The following is a 20,428-nucleotide window of genomic DNA, read 5'->3' on the forward strand; positions in this document are numbered from 1 at the left end:
CTCCAACAATAAAAGATGCTTATCCCTTTTCCGAGAATTGCTGAAGATTTAGACGCATCATCTGGATCTAGTTGGTTTACATCGCTGGATCTTAATATGGCTTATCATCAAATTCCTATGCGAGACAGCGACAAGGAGAAAACAGCATTCGGAATCCCTCGTGGAGGATTGTATCAGTATACAGTCATGCCGTTTGGATTATGCAATGCCCCCCTGCTACTTTCCAGAGAGCGATAGAACATACCTTACGAGGATTGCAGTGGCATGTCGCAGTCCTGTATTTAGATGACATAATAGTGTATAGCAAAAATTTTGAGGAACATTTAAGAAACTTGAGTTTAGTATTTGATCGACTTGAAAATGCTAACTTGAAACTGAAAGCCAAGAAATGTAGTTTTTTTAAGCAGGAAGTGCTTTCTTAGGAAACATTGTTTCTAGAGAAGGAGTTAAAACAGACCCTAGTAAGACGAGAGCTGTTATGGATTGGAAAATTCCTCAGAGTGTAACAAGGTTGCGTAGTTTTCAAGGATTTGTGTCTTATTATAGACGATTCATCAAAGACTTTGCTAAAATTGCAAAGTGTCTTCACGGACTTACTAGCAAGAACACTCCTTGGAACTGGACTGTAAAATGTGATGAAGCATTTATTCACCTTGAATCAACATTAGTGAGTGCACCAATTCTTAGTTATCCAGATGTGAATGGAGGACGCTTTATTCTGGATACTGATGCTAGCAATGATGCGATAGGAGCAGTATTGTCACAGATTCAGGACGGAAAAGAAAAAGTGATAGCGTACGGGAGTCGTACACTAACAAAATCTGAAAGGAATTATTGTATCACGCGACGAGAGATGTTAGCGCTCGTTTATTTTATCAAACATTTTAAACATTACTTGATTGGACGAGAATTTATCCTGAGGACAGATCATGGATCGCTAGTGTGGTTACATAAGTTTAAAGAACCGGATGGACAGATTGCTCGATGGCTTCAACAATTAGCTTCATATACTTTCTAGATTCAGCATAGACCAGGAAAAAGACACGGAAATGCAGATGGTTTGACTAGGATGAATAATAAAAATGGGAAGTGTAAACAGTGCACATTGAATGTGACAGAGGCGACGGATGAAGAAAAATACTATCACATAGAAGATTTGCGTATATCAACGAACGGAGAAGATGTTCAATCTTGTGATTATGTATGTGCTATTAAAACACTTTTCTAAGATCCGGATGAGATACCTATTGCCTGTTATTCAAGTGATACCGTACAACCACATAAGACGTCAAAGCGTGTTCCAAATCGTCCGTTACGAGCCAAACCCAAGGAACAGCCGGATAAATCACTGAGTTTATCAAGTATTAGAGAACATCAGTTAGACGACGGAAGTATATCACCCATTCTTAAGTGGAAAGAGGAGCTATAGAGCCAGCTATAGATTCTATCTCAAGTTTAGGCTTTGAGAGCAAATTTTTATACTCTCGTTGGGAGTTGTTGACTGTGAACGAAGGGGTATTATGCTTTAAATGGATGGAATATAATGGTGAACGATTACAGATTATTGTTCCTCAGAAGTTACGTGATGTTGTAATGTGGAATTTCCATGACGCTGTAACTGCCGGACATTTAGGTGTACGACGCACCTTTGATAAGCTCATCAGAAGTAATTATTACTGGCCCCATTTAAGACGATATGTCCAGGATTACATTGCTTCTTGTGATATTTGTGAAGAAAGGAAAAACCCACATAGAAATAAGAGAAGCTATATAAAAAGTAATTTGAGCGGTGTTAAATTCGAGAGAATTGGAGTGGATATAGCTGGACCATTTCCTAAGTAAATGAATGATTTACATATATTATTGTGATCTCTATTTTACCAAATTCATGGAAATATTTCCCTTGAGAAACATTGACGCTGAAACAGTGGCAGAAACTTTGTTTAAAGGATGGATTAAACGCTACGGGTGCCCCCAAGAAATACATTCTGATCAAGGTGCTCAGTTCGAAAGTCAGTTATTCCGAGAGATGTGCAAAGTTTTGCAAATAAACAAAACCCGTACAACGTCGTATCATCCTCAATCCGACAGAATGATTGAAAGATTGAACAGAACTATCAAGGAAATCTTATCCAAGTACATTTCAGTGAATCAACCAGACTGGGATAAATTCATTGATGGAATTGTGTTTGCGTACAACAGTACAATACACGAGTCCACAGGAATGACGCCTTATAAAATGGTATTTGGTGAATAAATGACTTTACCTGTGAATCTTATATCAGAAAATTTGGATAGTGATGATATAACTGTGTACAAAAATGAAGCGGAATATGTGCGTCATTTAGAAAAATGTTTGTGTGAAATGTATGAAATTGTGAGAAGTGAAACTAAACAAAGTGCTTTGAGACAAAAACGCGTTTACGATCGAAATGTGCGTTATATTAATTATGAAATTTGAGATTTAGTTCGGCGAAGCCAGCCCAAAGTTACTGTTGGATGTAAAACAAAGTTAGCACGAAAATGGACAGGACCCTGGCTTATTGTAAAGAGACTAAGTGATATACTGTTTCAATTAAACACTCCCAAAATTCAAAGTCCGTGGTCGTGCATTCCGACAATATCAAACCGTATAGAGGGAATAAACAATACCCGGCGAGAAGCGATACCGAATAAACAAGCGCCCAGCAGCAGAAGGTACCCGTCACGCATCGCCTCGCAACAGCCAGTGGACGGAGACAAACCCGTTTGAAGATGCCGCTTAACTTTCCACCCGGGGCCCCGTCAACAGCCGCCAGCCAATCAGATTCCGAATCAGAAGGAGGACCCAAAGACGAGACACCCCAGAATACCCCGACCCAGAAGATTGTTCAGACGAGACATGGACGGACTATACGAAAACCATTGCGATATAGAGAAAATTAGAGACTATGAGATGTGAAATTTGTGGCCGGACTTTCTCCAGAATTAGTAGTTTGAATTTGCATATTAAAGAGCAGCATAAGGATGAAATAGACTAGTTGAAGTGTAGTTTTTGCCAAAGAACAGTTGTGCGAAGCTTCAATTTGAAGAGACATTACAGAGTTATCCACAAACTAGGGGAAAAAGACCTGAAATGTGCCATGGAAGATAAAAAGTATACGGTCAACCGCTAGAGCTAGAGCTAGAGCTACGGAGAAGCGCGTAAACCTGTGTATGTGCTTAGTGATCAGTATGAAAACATATAGTCGGATGAGAATGAGACCACTTTCGCCATGAAGACAGAGGAATCTCCTAGAGCGTCTGATCATGCCCATAGTAATGAATGGAACTTCCTGGACGATGTGTCGGTAAGCTCCCTCGAGATTCCGTCGGACAGCTTTGTAAACGAACTTCTAGAAAATACAGAAGAAGACGCTGTTGATGAGCACACACCTGAAACAGAATACCGTTTACTCGACTCTTCCGCTAGTGACAGTGAAATGGACACTCACAGAGACGTTACTGTAACGAGATCTTCAGTTTGTTTTGTCATCAATAAAGTTACTACAACGCACCCAGATGAACGAACGGAAGTAAGCCGAACCTCACAAATCATCTATTCCGAGTACGTAAATCCCGAAGATGTGGACTTCCGAAGCGTGTTTAGTGAAATTGCGAAAGACGTTGCCGAGTGCTTGCGTAAAGGGAACATCCGGGAGATGAGAGGAGACTTTTCCGTGTAAATATTGACATTGTAAATATGAACTGTTTGTAAATAACTATTTGTAAATTTTTGAACTTGTGTAATTTATCTGTGTGATATGTCTTATTTATTTGTTTATATGTTATTTAAGAAGAACACTGACGTTAGATATTTCTTTTATTTATATTTATTGCTTATAAATACCTTTTGTATGGAACCAAAAGTTAAGAGGGGGGAAGTTGTAACGCCATAAATTATATTCAGTTTAATTATTATCATATATCATCATTCTATTTCATATGTTTATTTGTAAACCCGTTGCTCCCGAAGAGCAACCGATGTACCGTTATTATATAATGTGACCTGATTAAGGCGGCTGCTCTTAATGAGCAACCCTATGTGTATATAAGGGTGCGAGGGTCACAGAGCGATATAGTTAGAGTTAGACATGTTGTTATTATGTAGATATAATCAGTGCTTCTTTTTGGATTTATTTTGTGACAATATCAAATATGGAAATAATGTAAATAAATTGCAAAATACAACTTGGACTTTTCACTCAAGAATTATACCCAAAGGAAGGATTTTTTTTACAGTTATATGAATTAGTAATGCCGTAACCGCTCGACGGCGCTACAGTTTACTCTCCTTGACTGACTGTCTATTATGACGTCATCTTGTTTTGGAGTCGCGAAGAGTTATTTATGTCATCATTTACGAATCAACAAATCAGAGGCGATTTTTTGAAATAGAGGGAATGTTCTCTAGATATTATTCCCAACCGGTCAATATAAAAAAAATAATGACCGGTCAATATTTTTTCGGACGAGCGAATATCACAGTTATTGACTATTCGTCTATATAGAGTTATATAGTGAGAATATCCTACTGAATATAACAATACATATTGTTTGGAATTATGCTCTCCTTTACTACATTGATGATATATTTTTTAAAAGGTTTAAAAGAATATCTATCAAATGGACAGTCCAAATTATGTGATCCGTTTATGTTTTACTCCTTAATATAAAATGTGAATCTTCATATTTCCCCTGGTAAGTAACATTGGCATTGCGATTGTCGCTTTCTCTTCACATAGTCTATACCTGATTGTTAAATTATATGCCAGTAATCGCGCTACGCTCTATAACGCATTGCGATATAACTAATTCAGACGAAACCCGTGTGATGTAAGCTGAAAAGTAATACCTTGGTAAAACCCACAATATCGATATACCAGGACTCATGATAATACTGTCCTCAGTTGTTACTGAAAATTAAAACTAAAGACAATTAATTCCACCAAATTGCGTATCAGTAATTGAAATTGAAATTGAAAATTGCATGGATTCAGGCAATATTAAATAATTCTAGTCTCGTTCCACCAGATCGACGTTCGGCTATCGTCGTTAATATCCGACAAGCAAGAGAGATTTACGGAGACAGTCGAGCGTCTGGTTGAACAAGACTATATTGAACTCTAGCATAGGAATACATACAATGTCCAACTACAATTAATATTTAAATTGTTCGTACCATTTAAAATCTGACAATTTACAAGGTATCCATGGATAAGTTTCCTTGTAAACAAGTCTTAAGAATACACTACATGGAGTATATCGATTAGAACTGTATGTTGTCGGCGATGCTGATTTGTGCTTTGGCCCAAACACTGTTTCATTTCCGGTTTGCCAGAGTAACTGCATAGGAGAGTTGATTAAAATCAACTCCCAAAAACCAACATCCAGTTCTACCCGATACGGAAACAGGTACATTGGTTAAACAGGAGAAACAAATTTACATATTTCAACAGTACAAGCGTGTTTACTAGTGCATGTTAAAAGTGTCTACTGTCAAAATGATTACAAGCAATACTTTCTAATACCCTCGGAAAACCAACAAATAAAACCTGAATTGAAATGCAAAGACACATGCTCATTGTTTAGTTACTGAAATCATGCACTATACATCCCTTACATTATAATGCAGTTCATGGCCTTAACATGAGAGAGAGAAAGAGAGAGAGAGAGAGAGAGAGAGAGAGAGAGAGATATGCATTGGGGAATTCATATATTCATTTTTACACATAAAACATTGTCAGTAAAACGTATTTTATGAGAAACTTAAAGTTGGTTACACCTGCTTTAGAAAGCAATACCTTGGTCTGAAATATGAGCGAGAGGCGAACACAGATTTCAAAAATACAAGCGTGTAAACCAGAGCATGTGAATTGTGAGGTAAATTTCATTGTTATAAGTTATGCGGAGAAATGAATTTTAAAGTACAAGCGTGAATTTGCAAGTTGTCAGTGTACGCATTAAATTAGCACCTTACCTAAGTTTGTTTTAGAAAGTCAACATTGATATGCACTACATTATCTTGTAAGTAGAAATGAGTTTTACTTGTTGAATTTATGACATGAATATTAATCCAGTGAAAGTACTGATTGATTAAAAGAAATATTTGAACATACAATTGCATCCAGCTTGAACAAAACACTTTAAAAAATGTAACAATTATAAAGAGACCAATAGCGGTTGACAATTTTTCTGATAGACTGATAAAAATGACACTTCAGGGGTGAATGCGAATAAAAAAATAAATGATGACAAAATATCATTCCTTTTTATATTTTTAAATCAAATTCTTTTGGAAAAAACTTACATATATGTTATTTAAACTTTTCTTTCTACAAATTCTAGAATAAGTAAACTCCTTTTCACTCAACTTCCCTTTGACGAAATGTCATTAACTATTTCTCCCAACCCACTTCTCCTAATCCATTTATTTAAATTGTCAATGATTATCAATAACGACCCCTCATGCCCGCCCTTAAAATTACTAAGTAAATTAGTTTGTTCATTTCTTTAAAAATAATGGAGGTTTTCAGTTTTTTAAGAAATACCCCTGAGAAAAAAATACATGCATTTTTGAAATTGTTGTATAAACAACACATGTACAGTCAAACTTGTATTAAGCAGTCACCTGCGGGAGGCACCCAAAGTGACCTCTTAACAGAGGTGACCTTTGAATAGAGACTTGTGAATTTGCCAACATCAAATCCATTTTTAGAACAATTATTCAATTTTATTTCAATTATATACTTGATATTTAGCATAATGTATCAAAATGATAATAAAACAATTGATTTGATGTTTTTATAGTATCTATTATATTTACAAATAAGTAGAAATACACAACAATGCAATGTGCATGCAATTTTTATATTTCTTTAAATCATTCAAAAACGTCACTACGTGGTAAAACCTTGTTGCCGACATTTTCACAATTATATCACTAACACTATTTTCATGAGTACCGTATATCTAGAAAACAAACACTGTTAATACAAATCAACAATCACGTTTTTAACCGACCGTATCTGAACTCAAAATCATACTATTAAATCAAGCAATTTACTCTTGCCTCGCCGCGGACATTTTTGACACCTGTATATCATTCATGTTTATAAAACAAACATATTGTTAATACGTGTTTAAACAATTCACTTGATTCCCATTCCTATCTGATATGTCAATTATGTATTATAAATACATCGATTAATTTGGTTTCTCTCTCCTCAAGCGTATAATTATTGTTTACATTTATACCCGACATTTGGAAACCATGTTTAAAATCCCCGGGTGTAAATCATGTGACCGGCCAAAATGGCCGCTTAATGCATGTCGACTGTACAGTTTCGGATCAAAATACGATGACCGCTGACCGCGTTAGACAGGTGACCGCTCTTTAGAGGGCAATTATATAGGATTTTTCATCGGGAGGAAATAAAGTGACTGCATACGAAAGGTGACTGCTTAATAGGGGTGACCGCTACGGCAGTTTTGACTGTATTTGCTAAAATTCATGTAAACATGAAAAATTTCGAAGCGTTTAGTTGTCCAAACTTTTTTGACATGCGGGCAACTAAACATTGCGCTGCATGTAACGTAAACTGATTGACACAAAATTAACACAATTTGTAAAACAATGTTAGTTTCATATATGTCATGTAGTCTTAACTGATCTCTTATTGATGTCGTCACTCGAGTATGTATATGATAGAACGAAGAAAACAGGAGACACTGTTTGCATCTTTATTCCTTTGTTACGATGTTTTTAACATACATAATTATGATAACAATCTATGTTTAGAAAAAAAAATAATGTAATGAAGATGTTAACTTTAAACTATATTGAATATGAGAAAAAAACTGTTGATTCAGTGTACAAATTCCTGAATAACAAAATATTAGAAACAATGACACCGGTAGATAAAAGATGAAAGTAACAAATATACACACGAGTATCTCTCTTACCCTGATGCACTTATAATCATTATAAATTTACATAACAATGGATGTATATAATACAGTACTTTAACTACATTGAGTGCAATTTTTTTAAAGACAGACTCATCGCTTTTAATTTTTTTATTCTTAAAATATATTCTTCCTTAAACACACCTTTCGGTTTAAAGTCATTTGAAATATTCGCATCATTTTAGGTAAACAGGTGACGTATTCAGTCACTTCTAGAATATAGGCAGCAAGTATGATGTCTCGATATTTCAAAATAGAACTGAATGTAGAGAAGGGTGAGAAGAACCTATAATAACAGTGCACAGTTAAAGCATTATTTAAATATTAGGAATAAAAGGAGAGAGAGAGAGAGAGAGAGAGAGAGAGAGAGAGAGAGAGGATAGCAATATGAAAGAGAGATGTCCATTCAACCACCCTAATGTTTAATTATGCAAATAAAATGTCACAAAATTATGCATATGAAAACAAATATAATAATCATATTGAAAATTATAAAACATTGTTGTAAATTATTATAACAGAGTATGCGCAAAAGCATACATTTATCAGCAGTTTTACAGACCATAAATGTTATTAACTAAATTAAGAAAATTATATTATGCCACCGAATCATGCATATGAACACAAATATATTAATCATATTAGAATTTATAAAACTTTATTGTTAATCATAATTAACGACATTAAATGTTATTGATTGAATTAAGAAAATGATAACGCATGCTGGAATAGTTTATGCATCATATTTATCTAACCACTGCAATAGCTTTCAGGACACGGGCATGTTAAGGCTTCCCGATGGATTTTGTAGCGATATGTAGAACGTAAATTTGTCGGTACTCCATACGATATGACGTCATAATTAACTAAATTAATTAAAAATATGTATGATTGAATGTCATTAATCACCTGCGCCGATACGATTTAAATAGATCATTTGCATTATTAGGACTCGCTCATCACGTGATTACAAAGTACATATGACGTCACAAAAATTCATCCAATATAATGTTTAACATCGGTGTCAATAAATGTAACATAGATTTTAAGAAATACCCCCGGTCAAAGTATTTTTGCGATTATTCAAATAATATCGTTTTCCAGCCGTATTTCAGCATCGGGACGCCTTAACATTACTGCAGATGCCAATGATAATAGAAATTACTCGTTTTATTATAATGAAATTAATCCTTGATACGGGACTCAAAGTTACCCATAAATACTACTCTTGGTATTACATTCTTTTCATTAGCACATTACATATTGTTTAGAAACATTCTTTCTCTTAGTATATTGATGAAATATTCTTATTAAACAGTCAACGACATAAAGAGAGAGAACGGCATAGAGAGGCAAACAGCACAGAACTGAAGAAGGGCACATGATTTACAAAAACATGACAAAAAATTAGGTTTTGTTTGTATCAAAATCTTTGTCCGATACACAATTTACAAACACATTTCTGGACATAGTTTTAAGAGTCCATTTTTAATCCTTCACATTTACAAAGAAAATTAGAGTTGAAGCTTTTTGTTTAGCACGAAAACACACGACGTATTTAATTCATTGCAGATATAAAACTTTGAAATTAGGTTAAGAATGCAAAATCGCACCTACAACCCATTAACAAAATTCAGCCAACCGTTTAGCAAAAAGAAATATGACATGATAAAGATCTGAAATTAAAGAAGAAAGTCGGCTGTTTTAACTGGGTAAAAATATCACCGGGTATACGACTTAATAAAAGACTTGACACATAATATGGTAAAAAACAATAAATGGAAAGAAATAGAGAGAAAAAAGAGTTACGAAGTTTAGTTGAAATACAGCGAGATGAATTACGAAGAATTCAGTACTACAAGTCAATTTCCTCTCTGAAAAATTGAAAACATTGAATAAAGATTGTAGGGGGGGGGGGGGGGGGTGGTTGCAGATATCTGAATGATACGGAAGCGTATAAGTGCCACATATACACTTCACATTGTTTTTATTTTCTACACTTAAAGTGTAAATTTTACACTTTAATCTGTAAAATTCACAGTTTAATCTGTAAAATTGACATTTTAATCTGTAAATGTTAAACTTTAATCTGTAAAATTCACACTTTAATCTGTAAAATTCACATTTTAATCTGTAACAGAGGTCAGAGAGAGAATGAGAGAGAGAGTGCTCTTGCTCTCTCTCTCTCTCTCTCTCTCTCTCTCTCTCTCTCTCTCATGTCAATCATATTCTTTTTGTGCCATTTCTTTAACAATTCGAGTCTTTTTGTAACCAGAGCCATATTGATGAATCATTATATATATGAATCATTATTATCTTTGTAGGAATGATATATTATTACATTAAAGAAACATACTTTAAATGAAAACATTTGATAAAAAATATGATAGTTATATGTGGATAGAATGTGGTTGACTTCATTTAAAATACTTTATTTTTTATTGAACAGGTTGTGATTTTGAGATCTAGCCCCTACACACAATGGAAACAGCAAGTACTCCATGTAAAGTACATCAGTGTTCTAAGTGTCCGGGGGACACAGAGTACTATTGTGTATCGTGTCCATGTGATCTGTGTCCCCAGTGTAAAGAAAACCATGTAAAAGACCTCCAAACAATTGACCACGATGTTGTGTCACACCGTGATAAGATCAACTACATCCCAACACAAGAGATCTGTGTGAGACATCCTAGCCATGTTTATAGAAAGTACTGTGAACCGTGTCAAGTTCCTGTCTGTTACCACTGCACACAACATAGAAATCACCAACAATTAGTTATTACAACATCCTATAACAAAACGCGACAACAACACAGAGGAACCATTCACACCATCAGAAGTGAGGCTCTCTTTTACAGACCTGTTCTCCTGCCACGAATAAAAACTGATTTCAAAACCTGTCGCACAGAATTCTCTCTCTATCATTCAGAGATGTTAACAAAGGCCCAGACACTGAATCATCTCATTGACTATATACAAAACGATTTCATGTGTAATGTGTTCTGTGACTTTGATTTCAAACACAGATGTTTAAAACAGAAGAAAGAAATGATCGTACGTATTGTCAGCCTACAGAGATATTTATACATATATGAACAGAGGAGAGTAATCAGACCGCTACAATTCCTCTCCTCCATAAAGGCAGCCCTCCCCCAGATACATCCTATACTCCACACCAGCCAGCTCTCCATGACTGAGTCACTCAACAAGGAGGATGTGATGGAGTCACTGAGTATCCAAATCACAGAGAGAGGAAACCGACGCGTAGGAAACCAGTGTCTGCTGAAACTGACGTCTGTTCCTGAGTTCCATCAATCTCTCACAGTGACAGGTGTTGGTCGTTGTTTTCACATTTCCTGTGTGACATCAGACCGGGTCTGGGTCAGTAATTGGAACAATCTCATCTTGACAGACACAACAGGTGTCCCTCTACATCGTGTGAAGGATTCATGTATTTGTTATGATAGAGGATTTCACACTGTGAACACTGAGAGTGAACTGATTTATATAGATAGGAATTATAACATCAACAAACTGTCAAAGGATATGAAAACAACCACCACATTTATGGAGAGAACAGACTCTACATGGGAACCATGGTGTGTGTACTGGTCCCCGTCCACTGGGGATCTACTGGTCGGGATGCATGACAAACATACAGGCAAGGTAACCCGGTACAACCAGAGCGGACAACAGACACAAACCATACAACATGACAACACAGGACGGGGACTGTATAGTGTACCTCACTATATAACAGAAAACAACAATGGGGATGTCGTGGTGTCTGACTATTACAGTGGGACTGGTGCTGTAGTGGTGACAGAGCATGGAGGAAGACATCGTTTCTCCTACACAGGACGTCCATCAGGATCAGGACTAGAGCCACTTGGAATCTGTACTGACGCGCTGTCACACATCCTGGTGTGTGATGATAAAACCATAACAGTACATATGTTAGATAAGGACGGTCACTTCCTGTCACATCTACTGACAATATCACAAGAGATGGGTAGACCTCACGGCCTGAGTTATGATGTCAACATTCACCGTCTCTGGGTTGTATCACGGGTGGACAACATCGTGTGTGTCTACAGGTGTATCACCAGACAGGACGCTCTGACAGGTAAGTTTGAGTCATTATCATTGATGTAGTATATATGTGTTAGGTATCATACATGTTTCAATGAGATCTAAGTATACCTTTATCATTTTTGTTTTATCACACAAGTCATATTAAATTGTTAATTCAGTGTATATCTATTTCATTGTGATTGTAATTCATATATTAGTTATATATCAATGTAATTGTTATTCATTATTACAAGTATGTACATGTTAACATAATACATATTATGTAGTTTATTACTCAAACTTATTTAAACAAGAAGATGCAAACATTATCATGGATATATATGAAAATAAGTTATACAAGAGGAATTAATTTTAAGTAGTTAAATAGTTTGATAATTGTTTCTTCAGAGTAATGAATGAACTTAATATACTCCATGTAACAATACAGGATTAGAACTCTATGTTTGATGTTTGTAGATCAAAGTCGTGTAATGGAGTTACTGAGTGGAATCCCAACCCCAGGGACAGATTCACCACAGAAAGGAAACCAGTGTCTGCTGAAACTGATGTCACCCGCCGAGTTACTTCACTCTATCACAATGACAGATGTTGTTCGTTGTTGTCACATTTCCTGTGTGACATCAGACCGGGTCTGGGTCAGTGATGGATTAAAACTCATCTTGACAGACACAACAGGTGTCCCTCTACATCGTGTGAAGGATTCATGTAGTTATGATATCTACCTCTTATTTCAGGCAGGATTACACACAGTGAACAGTGAGAGTGAACTGATTTATATAGATAGGAATTTTAACATCAACAAACTGTCAAAGGATATGAAAACAACCACCACCCGATTTATAGAGAGAAAAGACTCTACATGGCAACCACGGTGTGTGTACTGGTCCCCGTCCACTGGGGATCTACTGGTCGGGATGTGTTATAGATATACAGTGACAGGCAAGGTAACCCGGTACAACCAGAGCGGACAACTGACACAAACCATACAGAACGACAACACAGGGCGGGGACTGTATAGTAGACCTTGGTACATAACAGAGAACAACAATGGGGATGTCGTGGTGTCTGAAATTTTGTCTGGTGCTGTAGTGGTGACAGAGCATGGAGGAAGACATCGTTTCACCTACACAGGACCTCCATCAGGATCAGGACTAAGGCCACGTGGAATCTGCACTGACGCGCTGTCACACATCCTGGTGTGTGATGGAATAACCAAAACAGTACAGATGTTGGATAAAAACGGTCAGTTCCTGTCACATATACAGACAAAATCACAATATATTGATGTACCATGGAGCCTGAATTATGATGTCAACACTCACCGTCTCTGGGTCGGGGAGAAAAACAAGGTGTGTGTCTACAGGTATATCACCAGACAGGACGCTCTGACAGGTAAGTCTGAGTCATTATCATTCACATTAATTAGATATAGATAACTAAGACACACAGTCCGTGTTAATTATCAGTCAATAAGATACATGTAAGACATGTTTATATGTGTTATTGTTTATCAATATAAACAGCTCATTGTTACAGGGTTAGCTGTATCTACCAGTCAATGGGATTAATTGTTTATTATCTAAAATAAATAGAAATTATCCTTGTCATAAATGTATTTCATGATAAGATGTGCAGTCAGATGTTCTTCTAATTAGTTAATTAATTTGTGATTGGTTTTGTTACGAGTACATATGGATAGAATTTATTTAATTCAATACATAACTATCAAATTATATGTCAATGTAATTAGGTTATTCATATTTGTAAATGTAGCTCTGTCTTTATTTAATTTTATGTGTAGTTGCATACAAATCGTTACATATTCTGTATGATTTAGATCAATTAACAGCTAATTAATGACTTGTTGTAGATGAACACAGACCCCGTCCTGATGGGCATGCCATAGACCCCGTCCTGCTGGGGATGCCATATTTAGCTCAACATCAGTCGTAGAATGGAGATATCTTAGATATTGACAGGTTGTAAATGTTTCTGTAAAAATCTAGTCTGCTCTCAAAACCACACATGTTGTTTGTCAATTTGTTCAACATCTGCAGCTGAAATCGACCTGTGTATAATTCACATGGACTGTAATACTGACTTCTGTTAATTTCACACTTTGTGATCATCAAAATATGGCTGACTGTTGCTTTATATGAAATTGAATGTGATGAAAATGGATTGCAAAGATAAATTGAATGATAATTATTAATTAATTTATATTATTTAGTCTTTAGGTTATATTATTGTTCTTTTTTTATCATTAGATATGAAGAATGCTAATGAATACAAACATCGGGATTCCTGACCATGGTTTTCAATTTTAAGTATTCAACACAGTGTATGGTGGAATCAAGCAAAATATTTCCTGAAGAGATGGATACCAGTATCTTATTGAGCGATGTAATGGACCATGTGTTTATAGCTCTACACAAATTTATTAAGTGATGTAACAGGCCGTGTGTTTATAGCTATATACAAACTTATCCCGTGATGTAACAGACCATGTGTTAATAGCTCTACACAAATTTATTCAGTGATGTAACGGACCGTGTGTTTATAGCTCTACACAAACTTATTCAGTGATGTAATGAACCGTGTGTTTATCCTTATTCAGTGATGTAACAGACCATGTGTGTTTATAACTCTCCACAAACGTATTCAGTGATGAAACAGACCGTGTGTTTATAACTCTAGTCTTTTTTACAAAAACTTATTCAGTGATGTAACGGACCGTGTGTTTATAGCTCTTCACAAACTTATTTCGTGATGTAACGGACCGTGTGTTTATAGCTCTACACAAACTTACTCAGTGATGTAACGGACCGTGTGTTTATAGCTCTACACAAACCTATTCCGGGATGTAACGGACCGTGTGTTTATAACTCTACACAAACTTATTCCGTGATGTAACCGACCATTTGTTTATAATTCTACACAAACTTATTCCGCAATGTAACAGACCGTTTGTTTATAGCTATACACAAACTTATTTACAGTGATGTAACGGACCGTGTGTTTATAACTCTACACAAACTTATTCCGCAATGTAACAGACCGTTTGTTTATAGCTATACACAAACTTATTTACAGTGATGTAACGGACCGTGTGTTTATACCTCTACACAAACTTATTCCGTGACGTAACGGACCGTGTATTTATTACTCTACACAAACTTATTCCGTGATGTAATGGGTCGTGTGTTTATAACTCTACAAAAACTTATTCCGTGGTGTAACGGACCGTTTGTTTATAGCTCTACACAAACTTATTCCGTGATGTAACGGACCATGTGTTTATAGCTCTACACAAACTTATTCAGTAACGTAATTGGCGGTGTGTTTATAACTCTACACAAACTTATTCCGTGGTGTAACGGACCGTATGTTTATAACTCTTCACAAACTTATTCCGTGATGTAACGGACCGTGTGTTTATAGCTCTACACAAACTTATTCCGTGATGTAACGGACCGTGTGTTTATAGCTCTACACAAAGTTATTCCATGATGTATTGGACCGTGTTTTAATAGCTCTACACAGACGTATTCAGTGATGAAACGAACCATGTGTTTAAAGCTCTACACAAACTTATTCAGTGATGTGATGGACCGTGTGTTTATACTTATTCCATGATGTAACGGACCGTGTGTTTATAGCTCTACACAAACTTAATTACAGTGATGTAACGGACCGTGTGTTTATAGCTCTAAACAAACTTATTAACAGTGATGTAACGGAACGTGTGTTTATAGCTCTACACAAACTTATTCAGTAATGTAATTGCCGGTGTGTTTATAACTCTACACAAACTTATTCCGTGGTGTAACGGACCGTTTGTTTATAACTCTTCACAAACTTATTCCGTGATGTAACGGACCGTGTGTTTATAGCTCTACACAAATTTATTCAGTAATGTAATTGGCGGTGTGTTTATAACTCTACACAAACATATTCCGTGGTGTAACGGACCGTGTGTTTATAGCTCTAAACAAACTTATTAACAGTGATGTAACGGAACGTGTGTTTATAGCTCTACACAAACTTATTCAGTAATGTAATTGCCGGTGTGTTTATAACTCTACACAAACTTATTCCGTGGTGTAACGGACCGTTTGTTTATAACTCTTCACAAACTTATTCCGTGATGTAACGGACCGTGTGTTTATAGCTCTACACAAATTTATTCAGTAATGTAATTGGCGGTGTGTTTATAACTCTACACAAACATATTCCGTGGTGTAACGGACCGTGTGTTTATAGCTCTACACAAACTTATTAAGTGATGTAACGGACCATGTGTTTATACTTATTCAGTGATGTAACGGACCATGTGTGTTTATAGCTCTACACAAACTTATTCCGTGATGTAACGGACCGTGTGTTTATAAGTCTAGTCTGCTTTACACAAACTTATTTACAGTGATGTAACGGACCGCGTGTTCATAGCTATACACAAACTTATTCCGTGATGTAACGGACAGTGTGTTTATAAATCTAAACAAACTTATTTCGTGATGTAACGGACCGTGTGTTTATAGCTCTACACAAACTTATTCTGTTGGTTAACGGACTGTGTGTTTATAGCTCTAGCTACAGAGACTTATTCAGTGATGTAACGGACCGGGTGTTTATAGCTCTACACAAACTTATTCAGTAATGTAATGGACCGTGTGTTTATAACTCTACACAAACTTATTCCGTGATGTAACGGACCGTGTGTTTATAGCTCTACACAAACTTATTCAGTGATGTAATGGACCTTGTGTTTATACTTATTCAGTAATGTAACAGACCATGTGTGTTTATAACTCTACACAAACTTATTCCGTTGTGTAACGGACCCTGTGTTGATAACTCTTGTTTGCTTTACACAAACGTATTCAGTGATGTAACAGACCGTGTGTTTATAGCTCTACACAAACTTATTCCGGGATGTAACGGACCGTGTGGTTTATAGCTCTACACAGACTTATACCGTGATGTAACGGACCGTGTGTTGATAACTCTTGTCTGCTTTACACAAACTTATTCAGTGATATAACAGACCGTGTGTTTATAACTCTACACAAACTTGTTCAGTGATGTAACGGACCGTGTGTTTATAGCTCTACACAGACTTATTCCGTGATGTAACGGACCGTGTATTTATAACATTCAGTGATGTAACGGACCGTGTGTTTATAGCTCTACACAAACTTATTTACAGTGATGTAACGGACCGTGTGTTTATAGCTCCACACAAACTTATTTACAGTGATGTAACGGACCGTGTGTTTATAGCTCTACACAAACTTATTTACAGTGATGTAACGGACCGTGTGTTTATACATTTTGTAGCTCTACACAAACTTATTTACAGTGATGTAACGGACTGTGTGTTTATAGCTCTACACAAACGTATTCCGTGGTGTAACAGACCGTGTGTTTATAACTCTTCACAAACTTATTCCGTGATGGAACGGACCGAGTGTTTATAGCTCTACGCAAACTAATTCAGTGCTGTAATGGACCGTGTGTTTATACTTATTCAGTAATGTAACGGACCATGTGTGTTTATAGCTCTACACAAACTTATTCCGTTATGTTACGGACCGTGTGTTGATAACTCTTGTCTGCTTTACACAAACTTATTCAATGATGTAACAGACCGTGTGTTTTTAGCTCTACACAAACTTATTCCGTAATGTAACGGACTGTGTTGTTTATAGCTATACACAAACTTATTCCGTAATGTAACGGACCGTGTGGTTTATAGCTCTACACAAACCTATCCCGTGATGTAACAGACCTTGTGTTTATAGCTCTACAAAAACTTATTCCGTAATGTAACGGACCGTGTGGTTTATAGCTATACACAAACTTATTCCGTAATGTAACGGACCGTGTGGTATTTAGCTCTACACAAACTTATTCCGTAATGTAACGGATCGTGTGGTTTATAGCTATACACAAACTTATTTTGTAATGTAACGGACCGTGTGGTTTATAGCTATAAACAAACTTATCCCCTAATGTAACGGACCGTGTGGTTTATAGCTCTTTGCAAACTTATTCCGTAATGTAACGGACCGTGTGGTTTATAGCTCTACACAAACTTATTCTGTAATGTAACAGACCGTATGTTTATAGCTCTACACAAACTTATCCCGTGATGTAACGGACCGTGTGTTTATAACTCTACACAGACTTATTTACAGTGATGTAACGGACCGTGTGGTTTATAGCTATACACGAACGTATTCAGTGATGTAACAGACCGTGTGTTTATAGCTCTACAAAAACTTATTCCGTAATGTAACGGACCGTGTGGTTTATAGCTCTACACAAACGTATATCGTGATGGAACGGACCATGTGTTTATAACTCTACACAGACTTATTTACAGTGATGTAACGGACCGTGTGTTTATAGCTCTACGCAAACTTATTTACAGTGATGTAACGGACCGTGTGTTTATAGCTCTACACAAACTTATTTACAGTGTTGTAACGGACCGTGTGTTTATAGCTCTACACAAACTTTTTCAGTAATGTAATTGCCGGTGTGTTTATAACTCTACACAAACTTATTCCGTGGTGTAACAGACTGTGTGTTTATAACTCTTCACAAACTTATTCCGTGATGTAACGGACCGTGTGTTTATAGCTCTACACATCTTATTCAGTAATGTAATTGCCGGTGTGTTTATAACTCTACACAAACTTATTCCGTGGTGTAACTGACCGTGTGTTTATGGCTCTTCACAAACTTATTCCGTGATGTAACGGACCGTGTGTTTATAGCTCTACGCAAACTAATTCAGTGATATAATGGATTGTGTGTTTATACTTATTCAGTAATGAAACGGACCATGTGTGTTTATAGCTCTACACAAACGTATTCCGTGATGTAACGGAACTTGTGTTGATAGCTCTTGTCTGCTTTACACAAAACTTATTCAGTGATGTCACAGACCGTGTGTTTATAGCTCTACACAAACTTATTTACAGTGATGTAACGGACCGTGTGTTTATAGCTCTACACAAACTTATTTACAGTGTTGTAACGGACCGTGTGTTTATAGCTCTACAAAAACTTATTCCGTAATGTAACGGACCGTGTGGTTTATAGCTCTACACAAACGTATTCCGTGATGGAACGGACCATGTGTTTATAACTCTACACAGACTCATTTACAGTGATGTAATGGACCGTGTGTTTATAGCTCTACACAAACTTATTTACAGTGATGTAACGGACCGTGTGTTTATAGCTCTACACAAACTTATTTACAGTGTTGTAACGGACCGTGAGTTTATAGCTCTGCACAAACTTTTTCAGTAATGTAATTGCCGGTGTGTTTATAACTCTACACAAACTTATTCCGTGGTGTAACAGACTGTGTGTTTATAACTCTTCACAAACTTATTCCGTGATGTAACGGACCGTGTGTTTATAGCTCTACACATCTTATTCAGTAATGTAATTGCCGGTGTGTTTATAACTCTACACAAACTTATTCCGTGGTGTAACTGACCGTGTGTTTATGGCTCTTCACAAACTTATTCCGTGATGTAACGGACCGTGTGTTTATAGCTCTACGCAAACTAATTCAGTGATATAATGGATTGTGTGTTTATACTTATTCAGTAATGAAACGGACCATGTGTGTTTATAGCTCTACACAAACGTATTCCGTGATGTAACAGAACGTGTGTTGATAGCTCTTGTCTGCTTTACACAAAACTTATTCAGTGATGTAACAGACCGTGTGTTTATAGCTCTACACAAACTTATTTACAGTGATGTAACGGACCGTGTGTTTATAGCTCTACACAAACTTATTTACAGTGTTGTAACGGACCGTGTGTTTATAGCTCTACAAAAACTTATTCCGTAATGTAACAGACCGTGTGTTTATAACTATACACAAACTTATCCCGTGATGTGACGGACCTTGTGTTTATAACTCTAAACACACTTATTCAGTGATGTAACGGACCGTGTGTTTATAGCTCTACACAAACTTATTCCGTTATGTAACGAACCCTGTGTTTATAGCTCTACACAAACTTATTCAGTGATGTAACGGACCGTGTGTTTAAAGCTCTACACAAACTTATTCAGTGATGTCAGTGATATAAGGGACCGTGTGTAAATAGCTCTACACATACGTATTTAGTGATGTTACGGACAATGTGTTTATAGCTCTACACAAACCTATTTACAGTGGTGTAATGGACCGTGTGTTTATACTTATTCCATGATGTAGCGGACCGTTAGTTTATAGCTCTACACAAACTTATTTACAGTGATGTAACGGACCGTGTTTATTAATAGCTCTACACAAACTTATTCCGTGATG

The 20,428-nt window shown here is 36.3% G+C and overlaps 1 protein-coding gene and 1 pseudogene across 1 annotated transcript; both read left to right on the forward strand.

The window, feature by feature from the left end:
* Positions 1-2,930: 2,930 nt before the first annotated feature.
* On the forward strand, positions 2,931-3,704 carry LOC128162556 (histone-lysine N-methyltransferase PRDM16-like; annotated as a pseudogene).
* Positions 3,705-10,462: 6,758 nt separating this feature from the next.
* Positions 10,463-14,236, forward strand: LOC128162549 (uncharacterized). Its single transcript, XM_052825786.1, has 3 exons — positions 10,463-12,112; positions 12,538-13,484; positions 13,983-14,236. Exons 1-3 carry the CDS (start codon positions 10,468-10,470, stop codon positions 14,055-14,057), a joined length of 2,667 nt encoding a protein of 888 aa, XP_052681746.1. The 5' UTR covers positions 10,463-10,467; the 3' UTR covers positions 14,058-14,236.
* Positions 14,237-20,428: the final 6,192 nt, after the last annotated feature.

This window comes from Crassostrea angulata, chromosome 9 (assembly GCF_025612915.1).
Source record: "Crassostrea angulata isolate pt1a10 chromosome 9, ASM2561291v2, whole genome shotgun sequence".
In the NCBI taxonomy this organism is placed as follows: Eukaryota; Metazoa; Mollusca; class Bivalvia; order Ostreida; family Ostreidae; genus Magallana; species Magallana angulata.

Bases quoted from the DNA above. Each gene is read 5' to 3' on its own strand.
- LOC128162549 (XM_052825786.1), top strand. From the start codon at position 10,468: ATGGAAACAGCAAGTACTCCATGTAAAGTACATCAGTGTTCTAAGTGT. The intron at 12,113-12,537 runs GTAAGTTTGAGT...TGATGTTTGTAG, and splicing joins CAGACAGGACGCTCTGACAG to ATCAAAGTCGTGTAATGGAG. The intron at 13,485-13,982 runs TCATTATCATTC...TGATGGGCATGC, and splicing joins CTCTGACAGGTAAGTCTGAG to CATAGACCCCGTCCTGCTGG.